Source organism: Gopherus evgoodei, chromosome 1, assembly GCF_007399415.2.
Source record: "Gopherus evgoodei ecotype Sinaloan lineage chromosome 1, rGopEvg1_v1.p, whole genome shotgun sequence".
Classification (NCBI taxonomy): Eukaryota; Metazoa; Chordata; order Testudines; family Testudinidae; genus Gopherus; species Gopherus evgoodei.
In genome coordinates this window covers 349489018-349515760 of record NC_044322.1, presented here as the reverse complement: position 1 = coordinate 349515760, position 26743 = coordinate 349489018, and the positions used below count along the sequence as shown (strand labels likewise).

The window sequence follows — 26743 nt, the reverse complement described above, 5'->3', positions numbered from 1 at the left end:
GAGTGATTCAGTGTATTAGATATCTGGCGTTCTTGGCTCCCACTTTTGTGCTCATGCCCCATATTTTTCATCATGGGCCTGATCCTGCTCCCACTAAAGTCAATGGAAATTAAGCTGCTACATACACTGGCTCCAAGACCCTCAGCTGCTGTATATTGCTGTAGATCATTGAAGTCAAAGTAGCTATGACAATTACATCAGCTGAGGATCTGTCCCAGAGTAAGATAAGGGCCAGTGACACCCCCCCTTGCAGACACATACTGTAGTTCAGCTGCAGATCTTCATTATAATGTGAGAAGGCACTGAATTGTCAAATGTGTTATGGGCCAGATCCACAGCCTGGTAGGCTCAATACACTTTGTTACAGTCCCTAATTTGTCACTCCTCCTCCATGCAAATATGCATGCATACTTTAAAAAGAGCAAGGGAACTATCCTGAAAAGGAGATAAAGTGATCCACCTGAGGATCAATATGTCTGTCTCACTAACAAAACATTTACATTTATTTTAAGAGGTTTCCAATATTTGTGTATCAAATTGATAGAAGGGACTGTGCAGAGAGAGATTAGCCTAAAAAATAAATTACAAAGAAAATGTCTGCAAGCAAAAGCATAGGAGCCAAATGCAGTATGATTGAAAAACAAACACTACAGATATGTAACACTGATTAGGCTGTGTTATGCAGACTTTTCCCGGACAGTTACAAAAATAAAGTCCATCCATCTGTCAAAACATCTGCTCTGTGTATGAAAATTAAAACAGAATTTAGGTATTTTTCCACTGGTTTCTAGTAATTGTCTTTCCTTCAGAAGCTTGGAGCTTGCATGCTTAGATCTGAATTAACAGAGTAATGCTTTTTAATGGCATTTTAACTGAAAACCTAAAATGTAAATCTCTATTATTCTAACCAATTGCTAGACTTTTTCTCCTTATTCTAAAGTGTAAAAAGGTTCATAATTGGTTCCCAGATATTACAGTGAGTGGGAATATTAGAAATATGCAGTTAGGCAATCTTGCAGGGCCAGATCTTCATCTGATGTAAATATGCTGTGAGGCTGCAGTCTTTCTGGTTTTATAAAAATATGCTAATGAGTGAATATAATATAACTGGAATATGCTTCCTGCAAAAGGTCTTTTGTAAATTATGATTACAAAGCTTGTAATCTACAGAGTGTGATCATCCTATTTGTATAAATGTACCACTCGTGTTTCTGAAACTAGGAATATGAAATATAACTCTGAGGGCCTATTGTAATTATGCAAAGAGTGGGCCATTAATGGTGGTTTGGAATCTTGATGACTCCCATTAACCAGGACAATTGTCTGCAGATGGCTGTTTTACCTGTAAGTCTTCCTGTGTACCTTGTGCTGGCAAGTGGATAATGAAGTGATGTGATCATGTCACCTGAACTGAAAATCAACTTTAACCTAGTGTCTTTCCATTGAGAATGACGGGGTGGGAACCCAGAGAGGGACAAAGGATTCCCACCTTATGCAAAAGATATATAAAGGGATGGAACAGAACAAAGTGAGAGGAGCCATCATGAAGAATGCCCTAGCTACCACCTGAGCTGGAACAAGAGCTGTACCAGGGGAAAGAATTGTGCCCAGGCCTGGAAGGTGTCCAGTCTGAGGAAAAAAGTTACTAAAGCATCTCTGAGGGTGAGATTATCTGTATTCAGTTTGATTAGACATAGATTTGCGCATTTTATTTTATTTTGCTTGGTGACTTACTTTGTTCTGTCTGTTACTACTTGGAACCACTTAAATCCTACTTTCTGTATTTAATAAAATCACTTTTTACTTATTAATTGACCCAGAGTATGTATTAATACCTGGGGGAGCAAGCAGCCGTGCATATCTCTCTATCAGTGTTATAGAGGGCAAACAATTTATGAGTTTTCCCTGCATAAGCTTTATACAGGGTAAAACGGATTTATTTGGGTTTTAGACCCCATTGGGAGTTGGGCATCTGAGTTTTAAAGACAGGAACACTTCTGTAAGCTGCTTTCAGGTAAATCTGCAGTTTTGGGGCAAGTAATTCAGACCCTGGGTCTTTGTTGGAGCAGACGGGAGTGTCTGGCTCAGCAAGACAGGGTGCTGAGGCCCCAAGCTGGCAGGGAAGGCAGGGGTAGAAGTAGTCTTGGCACATCGGGTGGCAGCTCCCAGGGGGTTTCTGTGATCCAACCCGTCACATATGCATCTCCATTAACTCCAACAGATTTATACCGATTTACTCCAGATGAGCACTGAAAGAACCTTACTCTATTCCAGCTCTCCACAATTACAATATCAGGAGTTTTGTCCAAAGTGGATGTGCAAGAGGCTTTAAAGGTATCATCTCACAGCTGGAAAAACAAAACAAATTCATCATGTGTTTCAAATCAGATTGGGTGGACAGTTTCTATATATATAAACCTGTAGGTTCCATCTTCACAGTTAGTGAATATGTTTACTTTCCCTCCCTTCTACTTAATTAGTTGATTTCTGGAATAGCAGGGTCAGGGATATCCATAAAGAATAAATAATCCCTAATATTATTGCTGTCATTCAATTTATTCCACTGTTGAAAGATGTTCTCTAGCAATCTTGGAGTTTATTTTGTTCTTTCTTATACCAGAGCATTACTGCCAGCTGTGATCACTTCAGTCTTAACAGGGTGGGTATCCCTTTCAGAGTGCAATAGTATTAACTGAAGAAAAAGGTTGCTTAAATGTCATGAAATAAAGGTATGCAGTGGTGTGTAGCTGTGTCGATCCCAGGATGTTAGAGAGAGTAGGTGGGTGAGGTAATATCTTGTTTTGACCAATTTCTGTTGGTGGGAGAGACAAGCTTGTAGCTCAACAGCTTCTCTCTCTGACCAATGGAAGTTGGTTCAATAAAAGATATTACCTCACCCACCTTGTCTCTCTGTTGAAATAAATATTATTTCCTAATAGTTGGTGACACACACAACCAGTTCAGCCCTTAGTTTAAGCTATGCTGACGTTCCATAGGAGAAACTGAAGATGAAACTTAGCCTCTGACCCTGCAAATATTTTGGAACTTAAGTAACTCTATGTATGTGAGTAGTCCCACTGAGCACTTCATGACGGTGAAATGCACTCTACATGCTATAATGGCACTATCTGCATGCGTGCAATTGTTTGTAGGATCTTTGTTCTCATTCCTGTTCATGTGTAATAATATCATTTAAGAACTATAGTCCTTGTGTTTTGCATTTGCATTATGGCAGTGCCTTCTAAGCCCAGTCTAAGAGCAGGGTCCATTGTACTAGGTAAGTAACACAGATAACAACCTCAGTTACACTGTAAAGTTCTGTTTTATTGTAATGTTGTTGTTCAGTTATTATTGTAAATATTACCTAGGTACTAAGGGGGAAATTCACTTAGTACAAGACCCTCCACACCATTTAAGACCCACTAAAGGGCTGTGCAAAAAGAGAAAATAGGAGGAACAGCTATACAGGGGCATCTGCACACTGCAATAGGATCTTCACGAAGGCCCTGCATAGGCTAGTGCAGAATTCCATAACGGGAAAAGCACCCTCTGCAACTACCATGGAGGGATAAACCTAGAATAGCAACTGTAGTCACTCCCATTGGCTCTGTGTAGGAGGAATGGATTTTCACCACCCTTGTGGATTCCACCCATATTAATCAGGCTCTATGCAGAGGAAGGGATTTCACCACAAGAGGAGTGTGCTTACTACTGTATTTATATGTGGGCATAAATAAATGATATAACTGGTCCATATCATAAATCTATGTCCTTCGCTTTATTTAATAGTTTTAGTGATAACTATACTTTTGAATGCTGGTCTTGGTCTCTACGCTTTGAAAAAGCAGCTGGAATCTGAAACATAATCAATAATCATTACATAGTCTTCTGATAAGAATGACTTGAAACCTTCAGACTATGTCAGGAACAGCATTACTCATACGCAGGATGGGCAGAACAGGAAGTGCAAAAGCAGCAGTGATAATCACAAAATTGGATTCCTCTCTGCTGTTGAGACGGGACCTGAGAACTTTCAGAATGAAGCTGCTGATGGGGAGTAGACGTTGATAAGACTTTTTTTGGGAGCCGGACACATCCCACTTTAGTCCCAGTTATCTTCCTGATTAAGTGTTTAATGATTAGAGTCTTATCTACCTGATTTCTTGACATGACAGAGTGCTTGAGAATTTTGAAAATACACAATAAAGACGTGCCCTAGGATGTGTCCTCTGAATTTTCTTTATCCACAACTGATAAAAGAAAAGGAAGCCAATTTACAAAGCAGATTAGAAAAATCAAGCACTGGAAAAAACAAATATATCTTAACGCTTTCAAGCCTCAAAGGGAGTTTTAGCAAATAGTTTTATTGAAAGCACACTTGTGCACCATATTCCTACTGAGGCTTCATTTGGTCTCAGCCTTGTGTCAGTAGGAGTACCTTCCTTCTGCTCTGGGCAGCAAGTGGGCACAATGAGGGTATGTCTACACTACGGGATTATCCGATTTTACAGAAACCATTTTTTAAAAACAGATTGTATAAAGTCGAGTGCACACGGACACACTAAGCACATTAATTCGGCAGTGTGCGTCCATGTACCGAGGCTAGCATCAATTTCTGGAGTGTTGCACTGTGGCTAGCTATCCCGTAGCTATCCCATAGTTCCCGCAGTCTCCCTCGCCCATTGGAATTCTGGGTTGAGATTCAAATGCATGATGGGGTCAAAACAGTGTTGCGGGTGATTCTGGGTAAATGTCATCACTCGATCCTTCCTCCGTGAAAGCAATGGCAGACAATCATTTCACGCCCTTTTTCCCTGGATTCCCCTGGCAGACACCATAGCACGGCAACCATGGAGCCTGTTTAGCCTTTTGTCACTGTCACCGTATGTGTACTGGATGCTGCTGATAGATGCAGTACTGCAGTGCTACACAGCAGCATTCATTTGCCTTTGTAAGGTAGCAGAGACGGTTACCAGCCCTATATCACTGTCTGCAATTGGAAATTGGCAATGACGGTTATCAATCCTTTTGTACTGTCTGCAATTAGAAATTGGCGATGATGGTTATCAATCTTTTGTACCATCTGCTGCTGTTATGGGTGCTCCTGGCTGGCCTCGCTGAGGTCGGCCGGGGGCGCATGGACAAAAATGGGAATGACTCCCCAGGTCATTCCCTTCTTTATGTTTTGTCTAAAAATAGAGTCAGTCCTGCCTAGAATATGGGGCAAGTCAACTAGAGAACCAAAGAGCACAGCCGCTCTGGGTCAGAGCCCCAGATATCCTGCAGAAATGATGAGCTGCATGCCATTCTAGGGGGTGCCCCTGCAATAACTCCACCCGTTGCTTCCCTCCTCCCACACCCCTCCTGGGCTACCGTGGCAGTGTCCTCCCATTTGTGTGATGAAGTAATAAAGAATGCAGGAATAAGAAACAACACTGACTTTTTAGTGAGATAAAATGAGGTGGAGGCAGCCTCCCACTGCTATTATAGTCCAGACAGTACAGAATTTTCATTAGACATGAAAGTGTGGGGGTGAGGAGTTCAGACCCCAGTTGCTATGATGAGGACAGTTTTCAATCCTTTTGCACCATCTGCCAGGAATGACCAGGAGTCATTTCCATTTTTGCCCAGGCGCCCCTGGCCGACCTCACCGAGGCCAGCCAGGAGCACTCATGGGATGATGAGGATAGTTTCCAAGCCTTTTGTACCATCTATCATCAGGAAAGGAAGGGGAGGGGATGCTGCTGTTCAGCGCCGCAGCACCGCGTTTACTAGCAGCATGCAATAGACATACGGTGACATTGAAAAAAGGCAAGAAACGATTTGTTTCCCTTTACTTTCACGGGGGCGAGGGGGGTAAATTGACGACATATACCCTGAACCACCCGGGACAATGCTTTTTACCCTTCAGGCATTGGGAGCTCAGCCAAGAATGCAAATGCTTTTTGGAGACAGCGCGGACTGTGGAATAGTTGGAGTCCTCAGTCTCCCCTCCCTCCTTTCATGAGCGTCCATTTGATTCTTTGGCTTTCCATTACATTTATCACACAGCACTGTGCTGAGTCCCTGCTGTGGCATCTGTCTGTAGATTTTTTCAAATGCTTTGGCATTTCAACTCCTTGAACGGAGCTCTGATAGAACAGATTTGTCTCTCTATACAGCGATCAGATCCAGTATCTCCCGTACAGTCCATGCTGATCAGCGCTCCACTCTGGGCAAACAGGAAATGAAATTCAAAAGTTCACGGGGCTTTTCCTGTCTACCTGGCCAGTGCATCCGACTCCAGATTGCTGTCCAGAGTGGTCACAATGGTGCACTGTGGGATAGCTCCTAGAGGCCAATACCGTTGAATTGCGGCCACACTAACCCTAATCAGAAATGGCAATACCGATTTGAGCACTACTTCCCTCATCGGGGAGGAGTACAGATATCAATATTAAGAGCCTTTTATATCGGAATAAAGGGCTTCGTTGTGTGGACAGGTGCAGGGTTAAATCGGTGTAACGCTACTAAATTCGGTATGAACACGTAGTGTAGACCAGGCCTGAAAGTTCCTGTGCTCTGGGACTACTCAGTCTGATCACTTTGGTCATCACGACCACTGAACTCTGACCTGACACTAGCCCAAGATATGGAAAAGTAAAGTCCTTTAGAACAGCTTTGTTTCCATTTCTGTTTTTTCTTCCTTCCAATTCTATTAAAATTCAAATCAAAGAATTTTTCAAGGCTGCAAATGACAAATCGGCATTCAACGGATGCAGCTAATAATTGTTTTGGGCTCATAAACAACTACAGAGAGGCCAAGAAAAAACTGTGGTCCTAAAGACCTCTTTTAATGACCCCCCTTATATGTTTGTACATCTGGCTAAAGCAAAGACTATGAGACAAACTGAAGCTTTGTGTGGACACATTCCAGCAAACAAGTGGGATTTCAGAATGTATAAACTGAGATGCTGAGTTGAAGTACAGCCCTATAAGTAGGTGTCCCTAAGCTTCTTTTTCTCTAGGTTATTAATAATGTTTTTACAACATATTAAGAATCAGTTTAATCAAGGAAGCAAATAATATTCCAAGAATAACTTGAATAAGCCTAAAAGAAACAGCAGCCTTGATAGTGGCATATGAGAAAGTTCTTTTTCCAACCAGCTCTAAAACAAACTCCGTATACTTTATTGAATGGAAAACTCTCCCTTATCTTGGGATTTGGTTTTATTAACCAAGAAATTAACAATGCCATAAAGTTCAGCTCAAGTTTCCCCTTGAAGCCTGTCTGCTTTCTGAGTTCCTTCCTCGGGGTTGCTCAACCCACACTCTAGAACAGGGGTTTTCAAACTTCATTGCACTGCCAGTCCCTTCTGAGAGAAAACATTCCTACATAACCCCAGGAGAGGGACGGAAGCCTGACACTGCCCGAGCCCCACTGCCCCAGGTGTGAGGGCCAAAGCCCAAGCCCCACTGCCCTGGGCGAGGAAGCAAAAGCCAAAGCTGAAGGTCTTCAGCCCCAGGCAGAGGGCCTGTAACCTAAGACTCCCTGCCCAGGGCTGAAGCTCCAAGCAGAGGGACTCCAGCTTCGAGCAGAGGGACTCAGGCTTCCACTCTGGCCTCGGGCCCTGGCAAGTCTAAGCCAGCCCTGGTGACCCCATTAAAATGAGGTCCCGACCCACAGTTTGAGAACCGCTGCTCTAGAACTTCTAGAGAGTCTCTCTCATCTCCCTTATATCTGTATGTGGGTATAAACCACACGCCTCATTGAATCAGCAGGTCTCACTCCACATTCCCTAGCAGGATTAACCCCTGTTAGCAGGGTGGGGTGTTTCAGACATATGCCATCAGTCCCTTACATGCATATAAAGTACGTAGAAGCGGTAACAGTCACTCTTTTCTATTCCGCTTTATGCACATCCTGAAATTATTTCCAGACACAGTCATCTAAGATAAATATACCTAAACGTCTGAGATGAAAGTGACAAAGTAATGCATGAAGTGCTGAAAGCAAGCAACAGAATGCTAGATCTATAGGATGCAGTTGCTTAGCAATACATACACACGTAAATAAACATATCCTATAAGCTTGACTATGAAGTTACATGCTCCATAACATGGGAGTCCTGTTTTTTGGGTGTGGACATAAAGCTATTCGGAGTTCCATGAGAGAAACTAGACAGAAAATCCTTAACTGATGGAAGCCTAAAATTCCCATTCAATTAAAATTTGGCACGTACTGAATCAGGAGTTGTCAAATTATGTTTCCTGCAAGATTCACGACACCCTTATAGGGACCTACAGCTTTAGAAGCAGTTAATCAGGAAGGGATTGTCTAAAATAGAAAGGAAGTAATAGGTGATCTGTTCCAACAGAGATCAGATTGTTTCTCCCCATAAATAAGTATCCCTTTACTTATTGGCCTGAATATTGTGGCCCCATCATATTTAGAATACAAATTTTCCTCTAATCTGCAAAGCTCTCTCTTTCTCTTTCTTCTTTAATTATCTTGAACTGGTTTTTTAACAGTTGTGGAACAAAGAAAAGAAAGTATAGTTTTAACTTTAAAATAATTCTTCACAATTTTGGAGGGTATTTTAAGAACTTTCTCTTTGACCAATCGTTTGGTTATTTTTACAATTTCAAAGGAAAATGGACATTAGGTCTGCAAACAGTTGAGAGGCATTTAGAAGGCTAGCTGTTTGGCATGCGGTGCCAGCAGTATCATAGAAAGAGATGATCAGGTGTGGGCTAATGCAAGTGGCGAATTCTGAGCTATGCTGCAAGTGTATGGAGAAAGAGAGAAATGTGCTTTTGGAAACAAGCTTGCTTGAGACTGTGAAGTGAAACCAACCCTTCCTTCCATTAAAACAATAATTTATCCGCCCAAACAGAAAGAATCTGAGGCAGGACTAGAAATGGATAGATGAGTCCTTCAGAAATGAACTGCTACAAGACTTGAGTCTGAAGACAGAACTCCTGAGAGAATTCAGGGAGTGAAACACACCCATCATTTTTACTAGTTATTCAAGTGAGCATGTTGCTTGAAAGATATAAGGGGTACACTTACCCTGTCCACCTATGGAGACAAGATAAATCATAACAAGGAATCTGTTTAGAGGAGTCCCAAAACAGCAATCGTTGGTGGCACAGTAGCATATAAAAAGAACCCTCAATCTTTGTCAAAGCCAAACTCGGACTCAGAGGAAAACTCCATCAGCAGAAATCTGAAAACCATCATTTTGTGAAACAGTTTTGTTTCCCTTTTTTTCCTCCCACTAATAATTCAAAATAATTTGTACATTTCTAAAAACAAAAGTGCTATTTGTGCAAGGCTCATAATTCAAGGCAGGAGTTGAGAAAATCCGGCACTGGATTTGATGAATGTAAGGTTTCCCTGAGAAGCAAATCTCTCTAATCACTCCTATAATAGAAACATAATCCATTGATAGGAAAATTTAGCTCTTATCTTTGATCCAGATTAATTTATTCATCATAATCTGAGATTTACGAGAATCTCACAATACAAGAATGAGTAAGAAAATATATTTATCATAGTAAAAAACTATACAATCATATTATTTTCCTTAATGTATGGCACTTAACTATTGTTTGCCATCATTTCAAGGATATTTAATTATGTTCCTATATTCTGAAATTACCAGTCAAACTGTGTAGTACTAGATAGGATACAGTACTTGAATTGCCATTGCTAACTTAATTCTTCCTCTACTCAAGTGCTCAAGGCACTACCTTGCAGTAATTGATTTGCCTTGGCCAGTTTACAAACAGCATCATATGCCAACTCCTAAATGAAAGCAAACTCCAGTATTGGCATCTGACCTGACTGATTACAGCACATACTGTATCTTAAAGCCACTGGCTGCATTGTAGGGGGTCCATGGAGAAACTGTGCCTAACTCAGCCAGAATTCCCCTGGGGAGGAAACATATGTTACAGTGATAGCTCTGCAGTCCTCTGAAAGGCTCCAGTGTTCGACTCTCCTCCTCAGCATGCTAGCTCACCTCCACTGGCCAGTGGTGAGGAATTATACAGCCTTCATCTCCACCCTTCCCCATGTGCTTTGTGGAGCCTATGCAATGCGGTTTCACACACTGGTGAGATTACATTAGCACAGTGCTTGCTTGCATCCCCGCTTAACTGGAGCTGACCCCTGTAGGGGGGGACATAAAGTGGGAAAGGGCCAGATATTACCTGGCCTGATCTTTTCTGGTTAATTTATGAACAGGCTATCTATTTTCAATTGGTATTCTATAATTAATTTTCAGTCTCCCTCCTCAGTTCTTCATTTACAATAGCACATGAAATGAATTACAGGTACTTTTATGTTCTGCCTTTATGTTTTCGCTAAGGCTAGAAGGGTAATAAAAAGAAGTTGAAGGGAATCAACAATATTTTTTTTTTTGCTAGCTTCATTTTCCAAAATGTCATCAAAAATGGTTTTGGGGAGAACAGGCAACTTGGTAAATTGCACCGTTTTGAAATCACAGATTTGAACCAACTGACAATCATTCCAAATGCACAGCTGTAGTGGTCTTTAGAATTGAGCAGTCACATGATTCAGGGAGGGGTTTGGAAACTGAACTTTCCCATCTCATGGAGATAGTCTTAGGCGGTGTATTTGGCTTGAATATGTCTTATTTAAACTCAAAGGACTGTGATCTAATTTACACCCATGCAATCCTCAAAGAATGAGCTGAACAACACTTCTTGAAATGCAAAGATGCATAAATGGAACGTATCCACAAAGTACTTAACATGAGCCTCTACTGCTGCTGCTCAGCTGCAGACTTTTTTTTTAATTTTGATTTGACTCCAAATCATCAGCAGCACTGGAGTAAAATAGGCAGATATATATTTTATCTATTCATGTAAATAAACACACTTTGAATTCCTGTGGCCATTGATGATCAGACAAACCTCCTAGGGCTCACAGGCTGTCGGTGGCCAAAGTACAGTTACAAGCAGACAAATGTCTACATTACAAAAACTATGACACAGTGAGCACTAATTGGGACCTAGTTTTGGGGGGGTCGTTTAGAAGCCAAGGAATTAATGACATGAAGACTGAACTACTTTTAAAGAGTAATCTTTTAACGAGAACAGATTTGAGGCACATAGCTGAGACAATGTGCTTGCAATATGGCTGACTGTGATGAATTGCACCAGATTGATGGATAAATACAAGACCATAATCCTGGTGCTGACAATTTTCACAATTCACTAACAATAAATTTCTCCTAAAAAAGCTAAGAGACGATTTGGAATGTTCCTGTAACGCTGACAGACCCCAGTTGTTGGCGGGCGGGATCGAACCAGGGACCTCTAGAGCTTATTACATGAGTCTCTACCATGAATTAAAAGCCGACTGGCTGTTAGCTAAGGCCGTAGCACAGACTCATTTTCTCTCTCTCTTTAAGTGATCTCAGTGCCACTAAATGGAAAAGAACACCACACCCAGGAGGTGTGTGGGTTACATTCCAGTGGTGTTCCAAAGCTTTCACAAATTTACTTGATTCTATGTGGTCCAGACACCTTGTGAGAACAAACACTCCAGGCAGATTTTTTAAAATATTTCCAGGCATGTTTTGGGTAGATTGGAAAGTCAAAGATTCATAGATGTTAAGGCCAAAAGGGAGCATTATGATCATCTAGTCTGACATCTTGTATAACACAGGCATAAAACAAGTAATTGCTGCATTTAGCCTACCAACTTGATTTAGATTCAGAGAGGGATTTTCATAAGGAGTTAGGCATCCAATTCCCACTAGAAGTCAGCACCCTTAGATGCTTTATTAAAACTCATCCTTAAAGACTTCAAATCATGGAGAACTTACCATATCCCATAGTTAAATCCCATAATTAAATACCACAAGAACTACTCCTTTGATGTCTTGGCACTTCCATTTCCTGTGCATCACAAAATTAGGAAGTGCAGAGATGCACCAAGTAGAGGGGAAGGGGGAAGTTAATCAAACCTTTTCATACTGTAACAAAATAATGGTTTGAATTCTAGGTGGAGTTTCTGCTCAGCTCCAGTTTATGCACTGGTTTTCCTGTCCCCAGTTACAGGTCCACGTTCGGGTTCCAGTGACTACATAAATCACTCAAACCACACTCTGATGGTTTATGACATCACTGGAACCCCAGGATGGAATTATAGTCATATTTTTTCTTGTTTGCCTATTATTTAATCCATATGGAATGCATAAATTGTCATGTGTTACCGTTGTGTCCCAGGTGACTGTGAGCTCTTTAAATCAAAATACTGAAACTCAATAGTAAGTTATATCAGTAGACGCTTTATTGATCATGTCTGCACTGTGTGGGTCAGTGTAAAACCTGAGATGTATTCTATAGGGACAATTAATTCTTTGATTGTTCCAAACTCCTGATCAGGAATCTACAGGGGAAGGTTTCAGGATGTAACCACAGTAGATCCAGGCTGAGGTTCAGAGCAATAAGAAACTCTTTGTCTCCTTTTATTGGGCTATCACATTTGCTTGTTTTGCTTGGTCATAAAAGCAAATACCTTGGTTGCTATTAAATATTTACAATTTTGCCTTTTTCACTAATAACATTACTTTGCTATGTGTAGTATTCCCTATACTAAGCATCGAGAAATATCACAGCAACTCTAACTGCTAATAGAGTTTAATGGCAACTTCTCTATATCTGATGAGAGAGTCTACTAGATCATTTTGTTTATGAAAAAAATGGCTTCTGCTGTAACCACTGTGTAATCTTGGGGGAGGACGTTTAATCTCCTACTGTCTCAGTTTACCTATATGTAAAAGGAAATCAAGCATATTTTTAAAAATTTGCCTACCTATAAAATGGACAAAATACAACAGGGGTATTGCAAAGCTTCACCAAGTAACATTTATAAAGTGCTTTAAACACACAAATGAAAACTGCTCCATAAGTAATAAAGAATTATCATTAGATTTACAATATCATAATATGCTGCCCTCAGCATTATCCCATGCAAACTGAAATTTCACCGATTTGCTATGCCTAGATTGGCATGACTGGCAGTGTGGATTTAAGGAATCCTTTGGACTCAGACAGAATAAAAGCTACAGTAAATTATTTCTTTTAATTATGAGGGAAAATCTCTCAGGTCATGTTTCAGGTTACCACTGGGGTAATATTAGGGAAAAACTTTCATTGCAGCTGCTGAACTGCACCTGGCTTATTAGTGGGGACTTGAATTTTCAGTATTGGCTGCCCCCCTTGAGATCAATAATTACAAATGTTAAAAATGAGAACTGTCATAAAAGATACAGAACTTCATATAGGAAAGTGTGAGCAATCACAAAGGAGAAATATCTAATATCTTAGCAATGGTCCACGTTGATAGCAACATTAAATCAAATGTGCTTTATACTCCATTTTAAGTGTCCTCTCTCTGTTTAATGAGAGCACGTTGAGTTATTTTTATGGTCATTATATTTCACATTTCCTAGGTATTGTCAACAGCTATAAGGAATATAGGAGGGAAGGATGCTAAGTTTCTTTAATGATGTGCAATCTTTAATGTTATTACATCTAGAATTGTTATATGATGTTACACCATTTAGTACTTTGTTTCTAGTGGCAAGAGCAGGACTGGAGAGAAACCTGTGACTCAGGTACTTTTGAGTGTTTACCAAAAGAGAACTAGACACACTGAGAGTTAATCCTGCTTCAGATTTCTAACTCACCTACCAAAACCCAGTGCTGACCTGGACCCACATAAAATATTACTAGCCATTCTTTCTTTATATTTAAATATATAGAATGAACTCTTTGCCGCTTATCTCATACATTTGTAGGGCTGATGGAAAATAGAAAATAAAATTTGCAATATGTTTTCCGTTGTTTACCAACATTTTTCTTCTTTCAAAATTTTTTGACGAGACCCGTATAACTTGTAACATTGTTACCCTCACTTTGGGTTAGATTGTTGTATGTCTTGCGCACCGTACTCCAGGTTATACCTTCTTATGCCCTGGTGCCAGCACACCATACTGAAGCTTCCAGTGCATGGGGATACCCAGTGCAGGTAGATAGAAAATAATAGGATGGGACTGAGCCATGGATCTACTCCACATTCATGCCTAGTGGAGTAGCTACCTTGACATGTCAGCGAGTACACACTCTGCAGGATATAGACTTGTTGTGTAATGCACACACATACACACAGATGGTGACTCCCGGAGTCATAATCTTCTTTCTGGACTATTCCAGAGGCAGCACAACAAAATACGGCCACTTACTATGAGTATATTGGAAACTGACTTTCTACAATGTCTGAAACTTTCTCTCTCCCCCTCCACTTTATTATTTTGAATTTTTAAAAGAATTTTTTTTTTTAAAAAAGTAAAGGAAGCAATTTTGTTCTCAGTGCTGTAGATTTCTGAGTTTCTCTTCAAGGCATGGTATTGTTGCTTACTGTACTATAACAATACTTAGTACAATGCTGGACAGCCACTGTTAGTTAATTTCTTCAGGTACTTCAAACCAACCAGCACTTTCTGGGTTACCTAGCAGGTTAGATTTTGTGATCTCCAGCTCACAGAATATTTCTAAGGGAAGTGCTTGTGAATACATATGTGGTTTGAGTAAAAAATATTTGTAGTGATTTAAAATCAGGGGACTACAAAGTGGCTAGAGACACTCATGCTATAGCCAGGCACATGAAAATTGTGAGCTCACTCTCCACATATACAGCTCTGGTTATATATGTCAGTCCTGACCTAAACCACCTCTGCTGTTCCAAAAATGATTTTTTGACATAGACAACCGTCCTCTAAGGACTAGGTTAAGCCTAGTGAACCCACTTTCACTTCTGACCTAAGATAGTACTAGAACATAGTTCTTCAGAGGCATAAGATTGGCATTATGAATATTTTAGTGAACCATCTCTGAAATTCAGGCCAGTAATGTATACACATGGGGCCAAATTGCACTCTCAGTCACACCCTTGCAACTTCACTGATCTCCCATTTGGTCCACTGTGCATGTGTCCGTTTGACTAATTGTGTATATGTATGCTCTTTTGCTCTCTGCTCCTATAATGGAAGACAGGGCTAAACTATCAATATACACTCAGAGAACTGTTAGGACCTGTGGCCAAATCTCTCTCACTCTCATATGTACGAAGATGGAGATATGTGAGTGAGAGAGAGTGAGAAGGTAAGTAAAGCAGTTATTATATAACTGTTTCTTTCCTGAGGCGCCAGAACTAATGCAAAAAGTTAAAACCACTTAGGCCTCAATCCTGCAATAAAGAGGCAGAACCCAAGGAAACCCTGCATGGAGACCCGCTTCAGTGAAGTGCCATGTGGGCACAAGGGTTTATATGGAGCTTACTGCATGATCAGGGGCTAAATCAGTGCACAATTAATAAAATCAGAAGAAAATTAAATAAGAATCAATGATTCTCACTTCAGTGGGTGCTTTTTTAACAAATACTTTTTCTTCAATTTGCATGATTTTCATCCTCTTATGCATTTAAACTCAGTGTCCATTTCTTTGGACCAAAATACCCAACCAACCAAAAAACCTGATGTGACCCAAATCTCATGTTAGAGTAAGAAGAGTAATCTGAGGAAAAATAAGTGCTTTAAAAATTAACACTAGACTTCATAAAATATTCAAATTCTTCACACACAAGAACAAAACACCATTATAAAGATTTGTACTTACCAGAATATCTTTTCCAGCCCACTTACACTCATCCCTTCGGGTATGAGACACAGGCCAAAAAATCTAAAGAAATAAAATAAAAATCACTTTATGCCATTTCATGCTTCAATAATCACGAATTGTATACCAAGTGCTATATATAGTCTCTTCACCCAGTTCTTTTGCTTTTCTCTTTGTTCCTTTCACTGAAAAAAACCCAAACATAAGCAGAATAAAGTGTATATAATGGGAATCATGGCAAAGAAGATTATAAATACAGGTGAATAATGCGGATCTCTGCTACAGACTTTGAAAAATATGGAAGCAAAGGGCTTGATTTTCCATTCAGTTATACTGGTATATCAATATTGATTTTAATGTATTTACAACACTGGTTAAAAAATGGAATGGAGACCCAAGCCCAAAGCTTGTATCTTCTTGACATCACTGAATATAACAGATATCTATTACTATGTACCATTTAATTGGGTTTGGGAATATTTTAACATAAATGGGACTCTTGACTGTTTAGTTTATGTAGTAATTCACTTTTGTTTCCTGCTCTTCAATTAAATGAATAAAAATGGCTATGTTAATTTGATGCTATTATTCCATTCGGCACTAATGCTGATGCTGATTTGGATAAGTGTCTTTGCAAATATCTATAATCTTCCAGTAATACTCCTTAAGCCTGCTGTAGTATTACTTCTGGTAGAAGAAGTATCTTACTTCCTACAGAGAAAACCCAGAGACCATTTCAGTCAATTATTCATGTCTGTTGAAAATCTTTTAGGAATTACATATAGAATAAAACATGATCTTCACATAATGCCAGGTTACGATTCAGTTGGTAACTTCAGATAATGCAATATGAATGGCGACAAGACTGGATTATAACCTTGGTATTCAATACATTATTTATAAAGTAAAGGGGAAAGTATTAGGAAAATAGGATGATTGCAGGCGACAAAAAAGAATTAAGGACATATTGTTAGTGATGTTTTGAGATCTAGGGTGGACCTCAACCAACACCCAAAAATTCAGAATTTTCTTTAATAAATATAATATAATATGCTCCAAACAGAATTTGAACCTCTTGAGTCTATAAAATTGGGCTGAAAATTTCATGAGAACACAGTCTCTCAAAGAATTCTTCCTGCTTCTATTCCTGGCTTAAGAAGTTCAGAGAAAAGTGAAAATGAAAATTTACTAAGTTGAAAAAAAAATAACCAAATTTTTTAGAGCTCCCAAAAGGTTCAGTTCAGGATCAATTCAAGTTTTGGAGAAAGGTTCCTATACAATCTTAACCAGTTTTTCGTATCTCTAGTATGGGCAGGTCAAATTGTCCTCTGACAATGCTGCAATTCTGTTGACTTGATGTGAAAGTCAGTGAATTTGCACCATTGTAATGACAAGGTGAATTTGGCCTTATTTGTGCTATTTTACTGAGGCCATAACTTTCTTCCAGTGCTTAGGTAGAAATCCTCACTAATATCAGTGGAGATGCCTGCTCAAAAAATGATGGGATGATGTGATAATTGACAATAATAAGAGATGAACCTGAACCACAATCTGAGATTCAAACACATCTAAGACTTTAGAAAAGTTTTGATTTGGATCTAAATTTCTTCAGTGACCACGGTCTTTATATTAGGCTGATCCAAAAATTCTCTAAATCTTTGGGAACATTCAAATCCCACTTTGAATCTGCAGTTTTGAGCCATCAATTATAATTATCTTTCTTTCATATAATAATGTCTGTTTATTATTTCACACATTGTTCCAGAAGTGTTTGAAGACTGAAAAACAGAAGATACAATTCCCTTTATGTCAGAGAGCAGTTTTCTACTGTGGAAACACCATCCTTTCTTTTAATTATTCCAGATGTTTTGTGCATTAAACTATGAATCCCTCAGAGGATACAAATAAATAGCCAGTTTCCTTTATAGCTGCTCTAAAGAGAATAGAAAAGAAAATAGTCAGTTTCCCTTTTATCTTTTTCCTTGGAGAATACACATGAATGGCCTGTCTTCCTTCAGAATACAGAACACAAGGTATTTATTGCTATCATCTTAGGAAGCTAATAGGCAAATGGGCAAAAGGTCAGGAATACCAAGAAAAAATCCACTGGTACTGACGCAAAATATCTTTCATAAAAGTTGAATCTAAAATGCATCATAAAAGTTGTGAGATTTTAAATGCTTGAACATAACGTAAATCAAACCTCCATCTCTGTGTTTACCTTCTTACTCTTTGGCAAAGCTCATTAGAATAAATGAAAAGATATAACAACTTGTTAGACTCAAGCAGAAGCATACCCAAAAGCACCATTGAACTTGTACATCAGCTTTTAATTTTAGTCAACAACTTTTACCAAAAGTAATGTCCTCCATTAAGGGCAAAGAGCTTTTACCAATCTGTCACTCTTTTATTAGTATCCAATCTATTATGGTTTATGAGTAGCAGAAACACACTTCTTTAAAGCACTCCATGCTAAGGAAAAGAAATCAACACTCAACCTCACAAACACTGAAGTGGCCCTACTCTCAAAAAAAGTGAATGGTAATGTGACCTTTTTGTGAAAGCTGTCATAACAGTCATCTTCGTTTTATTGAGCAGTAAACATAAAATTATGGACTGTTTGGTGAATAGCTGGCTTGACGTAAAGTGCATTCATTTACTGGAGCTACTGCTACTACGTTACTACTTTTCAATCAACTCTTCCTTATTATGAGATGTAAAAAGGACTGTAGTACTGTGGATACAGTGGACATGGACCAGAAGAAAGACACACAGAAAAAGGGAGCTGTGTAGATATTAGCACCATAGCTTTATAAAACCTTAAAGCTTGATTGCTTAAATATAAGCATGTAAAATCCCACGGTTTTAAGCTTCATTTTAGGATCTAGGGATTAACCTTTTATGATACTTTCAATATGTTATATAAAATAATTACATAATACCACTATAAAAATATACTAGAGCTTTAACTATTCTGACCAGGATCCTAACACATGACAGGCACAAATAATTACAGAACATTAAAATGAGGTTTACCCTATGTTCTCTATAATTAGTAGCTAAAAATCATACATGCTATATTCCTGATCTTGCTGACTTGCAGCTTGTCTGCACAAAAAGCTTTCTCATGGCAAGCTGGGATGTGAATGTACCCTGCACTAGCATGCTGAGCATTACCTGTCCACCTGGAACCTGCTGACACACACTAACAGTTTGTTAGTGTCCCCTGATCTGCCCCACTTTGAAATACGAGTAGACTAAGGCCTGATCTACCCTAGTGGAGGAGATCGATCTAAATTATGCAACTTCTTCTACATGAATAACGTAGCTGAAGTCAACATACTTAGACCCACTCACCGTGGTGTCTTCACTGCGGTGAGTCAACTGCTACACTCCCCCGTCAACTCTGCTGTGCCTCTCGCAGCGATGGAGTACAGGAGTCGACGGGAGAGCACTTGGGGGTCGATTTATCATGTCTAGATTAATTTAGACACGATAAATGGACCCCCGCTGGATCATACCCTAAAGCACACTAACTGTTAGTGTGTGTCAGCAGGGTCTACATGGACAACTAGCACAGCAAGCTAGCATGAAGTAGAATCATATCCCTGCTAGCTGCTCGTTAAATGTTCATGTAGACAAGCACTTGCATTGTTTATATACATTTTTCCAAATTTAAATGGTGTAACCATTTAAACCAGGTCCAAATTTGGCCTATTATTTTTCCCCCTTGTAGCTGCAACAATTTTCTTTTTGGGGGGGTGGGTGAGAAGTTAGCTGTCATAAGCTGTCATGGCAATTTAAATGTAGTTTATATCTACTGTCAAGTTATACATTATACCTCTGCATAACAAGATTTGTACCACAGGTTTTGTTAAAAAAAAACAATTATAGTAGGATTGAAGATACCTTTTGATATTCCTTGATGTTAACCAGGTTGAAAGAAAATATGTGATCCTTTGCTCCAACATATAGTCTACTCCGTTCCTCATCCAAAAGGAAAGTGTGGTAATTGGAGCTATTGGCTAGTCCATTGAAAGTGATTACATTGTTGGTTTCCAACATCTCTGCAAGATAAAGTTAAGATTTTTTTTTGTTAATTTGATGAAGATTGCAGGCTAATGTCCTGATCCTGTAAAGACTTCACTTTAAGCATACGTGCAGCCCCATTGACTTTATGGGAATAGTTAGGTGCATAAAGGTAAGCATATTTGCAAGTTTGTGGAGGATGAAAGCCCAAGCTCACTGTTACACAAACGCTGAACTATGAATGAAATTCTGCACAAGGCCACAACACCACTTAAGTTCCACTGAAATCCTATTTTGAGAACTTATTTGGGGTGTGGGAAATTTTACCCCAGGGAACTAACCAGGAGTGGGCCAAATTTTGTTCTTCTACAGTCAATGAGAGTTGCAGGCGTATACCTGAGGATGAATCTGGCCAACTGAGGTAAATTAAATGCAGAGGCTAACTCTTCCATCTTATTATAATGTCTGTGGGCACGTATATGCCATTTCACACAGGCCATTAAAATATGGGGGAAAGGAGACAAACGTGACAAGCTGTTGAGATAAAAGTCACATGTTAAACAAGATCCTTACTTGTATTACTAATAACATCTGCGACTGCTGAAACAGGAAGAATTTGAAAAAAAAAGCCAATTAACTTTTTGCCATTTACAAGCTAGCATGCTTATTGTATTATACTCAGCAATCAGAATAATAAAATTAGATGGGTCAGTTTCACTTATGTTTATAGCCACTTTCATTTTCCAGTTCTCACTCACTTCCGCACAGCTGTTGTGTTTAACCAAGAGTGAGCTCCTTCTTCAGTCCAGGTGTTCACAGACCCATCTCAGCTACTCCCAGATATAAGCACAGACTTTCACAAAAGTTGTTGTAAAAGCAATTTGCATTAAAACATTCAGACTGCATTTATATTAGGTTTTGTAAACATACCTTTCATTCATCTCTCTCTATATATATACATATTTTATTCTAAATCTTTTATTCAGCCTTTCAAGACATGTCTACACTAGCAATTCATACTGAAAATATTTTTAGTACTATGGGCCAAATTCTGCTCTGGGCTGTACACATGCTAGCAGGACCCCGGAAACATGGGGGACATCTTCCGTAAAATCTAGGCAGGATTCCAGTCTAGTGCTTTAGGCCCTGAATCTGGAAAGCACTGAAGCACACATTTAAAGCGTATGAGGAGTTCCACTGAATCCAGAGGAACTCCTCACATGCTGGTTCATGGCCCAAGATGATAGTTGGGAAAGGGAATGGCGGTATGTTGACTTCCACACCCAGGGGTGTGGTGGCTAGTGAGCATGCTCAGGTTTCAGACAGCTAATCTGTTTGGTGTCTCTAGAACATGATGCCCAGGACAACTTTCAATGAGGCTGAGATTTTCAGACCCTGCCTCATAGTGCACCTGTCTGCCTTGATTCATCATACCCTGCCTGGACAGGATGACACATGTAATGCACAGGCAGACTATGCTGTGCCATATGATTGAAGGCTAGATGTCACCTGTCCCTGTAACTATCAATGTGCTCACATAATCCCAGGCAAAACCATTTTATGAAAAATGTGCGCCATACTTCTCTTTCTTCCTGTAGTCTATGAAACAAACAAATACATTGATCTAAAACATGGACCACTTGAGATGTATGTTTTTAGTTTGATATCATGCTAGTTTTTATAGCTTTTCAGGATTGGAGCAGCACCCATTTTTGTAGTAACCTGTAAGCAAAATGATTTTTTTTTAAATAAAAGTAATAAACTTTATAATAAGCTGAACAAGATACATTTGAAAATAGATTCCTGCCTAATTTCTGTGTAGTGGAAAGAAGTAATATATGTGCATATCTCAGGAGAACTAAAAACAAAATTTAGGAGGTGTAATACAATATGCATCAAGGCAAATCCTAAAGTCTTCCTTAGATTTTGCTCAATATTCACTGTTCTTATTCAGGCAAACTCTCACTGGTATGAAGTGGAGCGTGCATGAATAGGGACTGAGCCGAAAATTAATAAGGAACTCAGGATGTGCACCCTACTTTTTACTGTCCTCTATGTTCCTTCTGGAGGCAAGATGATACACAAAAGTATATTATATGATGTTACACTTTTAAAAATCATTCTACCTAAGACTTAACTTCTCAAATTTCTGCATAACAAGAAGAAACCAAATTTTCCCACGTTGGCCTGATGAAATAATTCTGGATTCTTGTCAAGTTTTAAAATTCAGTTGCATTGCCCTCCAGTTCATTTATCTGCATTTTGTGTGAAACTTTACTAATTCTCTTTTTCATTGTAATGACTGATTCAGATGCTGAATCTCTTTACTGAATGGTGAGTGATACAAATGATTGATAGCTTAACTTGTCTTAGGACTCTCCTGGTTAGAAATGCATTGACGTTATTTTTATCTGATAATTCTCCACATAATATAGCTGTCAAAAGCCTTTATACTTTTTCTCTCATGTGCTTTTTCTGTTTAAATTCCCAAGGGTGCGATTCTGCTCTTGGTTACTCTGGTGTAATCAGGAGTAACACCACTGAATTCCATGGAGTTACACAAATGTGAACCCAGTATAAATGAGATGAGAATCCATCATCCACCATCTCTGCTTGGTAGAGAACTGAAATGAGGGCATTACCACTTATTTCTAATTATTTCACATGTACTGTTTCTGCTTTGTGTGTTACTTTGTTTTCTAATTTGATGTCTACTGACAGTGTCAAGTTATAGCACTATTATCTGATGTTCTCATTAAGGAGAAGAGGTACAGCATAGTCAAGAGCAATTACATCTTCTTTAATACTGCCCTGCAAATATGAGTCTATTTCGAGCTGAAAGGGTATGCAGAGATAGTTCATTTTCCCTGCCCATTCAATTGTTGGCTTCTTTGCAGAACATATAAAGGTGTTAAATGCGATACCACCTACAGTGAAATTCTGCCTCCAGTGAAGTCAATGGCAATCTTCCAACTGACTTCAATAGAGCTAGGATTTCACCCCTTGGGTCCAATCCAATGCCCATCAAAGTATCCCACTGACTTTAGTTGGCATTGGATCAGGTTTCTAGGGCTTGATTCTAATCATATTTATACCATTGTAAATCAGAACTCACAATATTGGAGCCATAATATTGCAAAACCTGATGTGAAATCAAAAACAGCCTTCTATTCACTAGGAACTGACAACTGAGTCTGAGGACATGAAACAAAGCTCAAGAGTCAATAAGTCTCCCTCACTACTGATTTCTAGTAGGGTGGGGTTGAGACAGAGAGGCTACAGATTGTCCAAAGTTACATTGCTTGTTTTTCAAACATTGCAGTTATTACTTTGGCAAAGAATATAACCATGCACTGCCTGCTATGATATTCTGTAAAGGGCTGCTGAAGAGCAGAGCAATGGCACTTGCATAATCAATACAAATTAACTGTTCTACCTCCTCAGATTAATAAGTTTCCAAGTGCTTTTCATCCAACACTTTTTTTTAGTATTCAGCCAGTAGCCACAGAAGAGATTATGACAGAAGTAGCAATGAAAGGACACATTCCTGGAAGAGCAATGATGCCGATTAATTCTTTTCACTGTCAGATTGTCATACGGGCTAGCTACTGTGTTGATCAGCTTTAAAATAAACCCACATTTACAACAAAGGTTGAATTAAAATGACAGAGGCAACATGATGAATGCCTTCATAAACTCAATGTAATTAATACTGAGGTCTACAATGCAAGACCCTCATTCATTATTTTTTCATATTGAAGGGTGGAAGCCTGCTTTGCACATGACCTATGAAGACGCACAATAGTTACCTGTTGTTGTAAACGTTGGTTGACTTCCTCTATGCTTTCTCCAATAATTTTATTGAAAAGATGGTAACAGTACTCCACCACTTGCTGTAGCTTGACAAATTCCCTTTCTTGAGTAATTGTTTGGAGACCATTTTCTTATTTCCATTTTGTATGTCTTCAGCCTGTACCCAGTCCTGTCATTTTGATCATTTCTTTGTAAAGCTATAATGACTGAGCTGTGACCTTAATATCATCTATAAAAGGTAGATTTAGAGTGGATGGAAATACTTCAAATGTAATAAAGATTTTATCACTTTTGGTGCTGCTATTCCCAACTGACCTTCAATAGGATTGATGCAGATGACCAAAGCTAATACTTGGAAACGCACCATATGCTGTAAAAGTTTCTAATGATGATAAGTTTTCACTTTTTCCTCTCACTGAAGCTACATGGAGTTTGAATTGTTTAAGAGATAGCAGGGCAAATTCTGCTCTCAACTCCACCACTGTAATCCCCTTTAAGGCTGTGGTCCATAGTATGGTCTCTACTCTTATTTTATTCGCTCTTTCTAACATTTCCAATCCCTAAATATTTGCATTTGCTTTAATCTTTCTGCTTTAGAGGCCATAAAACATTTTTAATGGATTGATGTTTTTGCTGAACCAATGCAGGGATGAAAATAGGTCAGGATGGGACGGGACAGTACCGGTCCGTACATAGCTGATGTTAAAGTGCTGCCGTGGCAGAGCTTTAATGTCATTGCCCCCTTTGCCCTCCCTGGGCTGCTGACAGGGGAGGGGGGCAAAAGGGGCAGCTCCCCCAGGACTGGTGATTTAAAAGGACTTTCGCAGCAGCAGCCAGAGCCCCAGGTCCTTTTAAATCACTGCTGGAGCCCCGGGCAGCGCAGGCCAGGCAGCGCTGACGGGTTGGCTGGGGTAGGCTGAACCCCAGCCCCACCCCTTCTGCTCGAGGCCCTGCCCCTTCCAGAGGTCCGGGGCTGGGCCCCCATACCGGTAAGTGTTTCATTTTACTTTCACCCCTGATCTAATGTGTCTTTCACTTGAATCTGAATGCTGGGTTTGTCAAAGCACCTTGGTAGAATCACTCTCAATACCCCTTTCAATATATGTTTATTTTATTTCTTAATGGAATTTCAGTCCAGTCATACATACGGAGGTTAAGGATCAGATTCTTCCCCGTGAAGTCAACAGAAGTTTTGCGTGCACAAGGAATGCAAGTCTGCTTTATTTTTACTACACTTTTTCTTTCATTTCAGAATGAAGTAGACAATCATAAATGTAACTAATATGAATGCAGTGAGTCAAACCCTGGGGTCCTTACCCAAGGCTTGATAATCCACTCTGTTATGCTAACTTTATGCCAGTTTAACTTTACTGGCTTTGTGGAGTTTGCAGAGAAGAACCTGTAACAGAGAAGAGACTCAAGCTTTTGGGATCAGTATTTACTCACTCCTAATTCAGGCAAACTCTTCTTGGAGTTAATGGAAGTTTGTCTGAATGAAAATGTAAGATTTAGCCCAACATTCCCTTTAAAGTCTTTACAATAATGTTGGGCTAAATCTTACTGGAGCAGACCCAAGCCCATTACTGGTGACTATACAGATGTATTATAAATTCAGAATCGTGTGTCAGAACTTGCTTGCTAACCAAATGAGTGGGCTGTTGCTTTCAGAAATTTCCCAGCCTCCGCTGCTTTTCCTCAAGTGATATTGTCTCATTGTGTATCTCCTAGTGATAGATAAAAGATGAATCAAAAAGTCTTTTAGCCATCATAAGGATATTTTTCTGAAATGTTAAAGATGCTTCCCACAACATCTTGCTAGAACATTTCTTTCTTGTATCGCCAGGCTTTTGTCAGCCACAGTGCATTGAGGAGGCACTTGCTCACTTGCAAGATACGTATCTTGCTCTAACTGATTAATATCTTTCTTGTTCGGTACTTTCTGAAATAGCTCTAAGTCAGACATCACTGTATGTCTGACCATTTGCTTAAAGGAAGCTGTGCAGGGGAGAAAAGATGTAAGCTCTCCTAACCCCAACTTCTGTTCAGGGAGACAGAGGAAGAGTTATAGGGCTCTCCCCACTTTGCTGCCCATATGCAGAGGACAGTGCAGGCACTATGGGGCCACTACACCCTGTCAATAAACAAGTAGGGAGAAGAGGGCAGAGACTCTCAGACAGTGAGCAGAGCCCCTCATAATACACCGAACAGCAGAGTTTAGCTGGTAAAAGAGGTAAACAGCATCCAGCACAAGGCTCCAGTGACTTAATTCTCCCATCTGAAACAAGTGAAAAAGCAGACAAGGAATTGTGACTCACGGTCCCTACACAAAGTTGTTTCATCTACATGTCTAGAAGTTGCATCTCAGCCTAGACTCAAACGTGGTCAGTGTCCTTTATTTTGTTCTGAGAAGCAGATCGACAATTTCAATTTTAATTAATTGTACTGGATTGCCTAGATGAATACCATCCCATGAGATGATTCTGAAACCCTTACTCCCAGTGAGCAGCCCCTTCTAACTTAAGTACTAGTGTGACATCTCAATGTGAGCAAAGGAAGCAGAATCTGGCCTTCAGTGAAGAGAATGTATTAAAAGGGAGTGCAATAATCCCCTATAAGAAATGCCCCATCAGAAAACAAATCAATTATCAGAACAGCTAAGGGAAATCTTTTGTTGTGATATCGTTCAAACCATCACTATCCATCACAGCTTCCTCAGAGCAGGACTCTGTGTTGAGGTTTTCTTCAAATTAATTAATTTTGCATCACTTATTCCAACGTCCATTAAAAAAAATCTCAGAATTCTCTGATTAGATTTTGGACGTGAATGCTCTGTAAATAATGAAGATATTAGTGAGGCTTGTAGCAGCATTTGTCTTATGGCACATATATTGGACTTTAACAATTATCCTTCACTTTCGAGATAAGCTCAGATGAAGAAAGGAAAGAAAAATGGTAACTTCTATGGGTAAATGGTCACACAATGATGACTCTAACTGGGAATATCACCAAGTGATCATTTTTTATTCCAGATGTAACACAAGCCAAATTTATACAAGAATATGATCTTTAACAGCGATATGAAGGCCATATTCATTTTTGTTGTTCTAAAACTGGAAAACTTTTGCAATCAGGAACTTTGCTTTCTCCTACATTATGAGTTAGATAAGTCTGAAACTGAACTTTATGCCTTGTTGATGGCAATTCT

At 39.4% G+C, this 26743-nt stretch overlaps 1 protein-coding gene across 2 annotated transcripts in view; it reads right to left on the bottom strand.

Moving 5' to 3' along the window:
• The window catches only part of SEMA3A (semaphorin 3A), a 209648-nt gene that overhangs the window by 127761 nt on the left and 55144 nt on the right, over positions 1–26743 (bottom strand). The window contains exons 2-3 of one of the 2 annotated variants that reach the window (XM_030561793.1): positions 19606–19763; positions 15697–15759 (exon numbers count right to left, since the gene is read on the bottom strand). In XM_030561793.1, coding sequence (XP_030417653.1) covers positions 15697–15759; positions 19606–19763 — 221 coding nt within the window. Of the gene's footprint in view, positions 1–2264; positions 2343–15696; positions 15760–19605; positions 19764–26743 lie in introns of those variants that run through there. The other variant, XM_030561881.1, reaches the window with a different exon arrangement.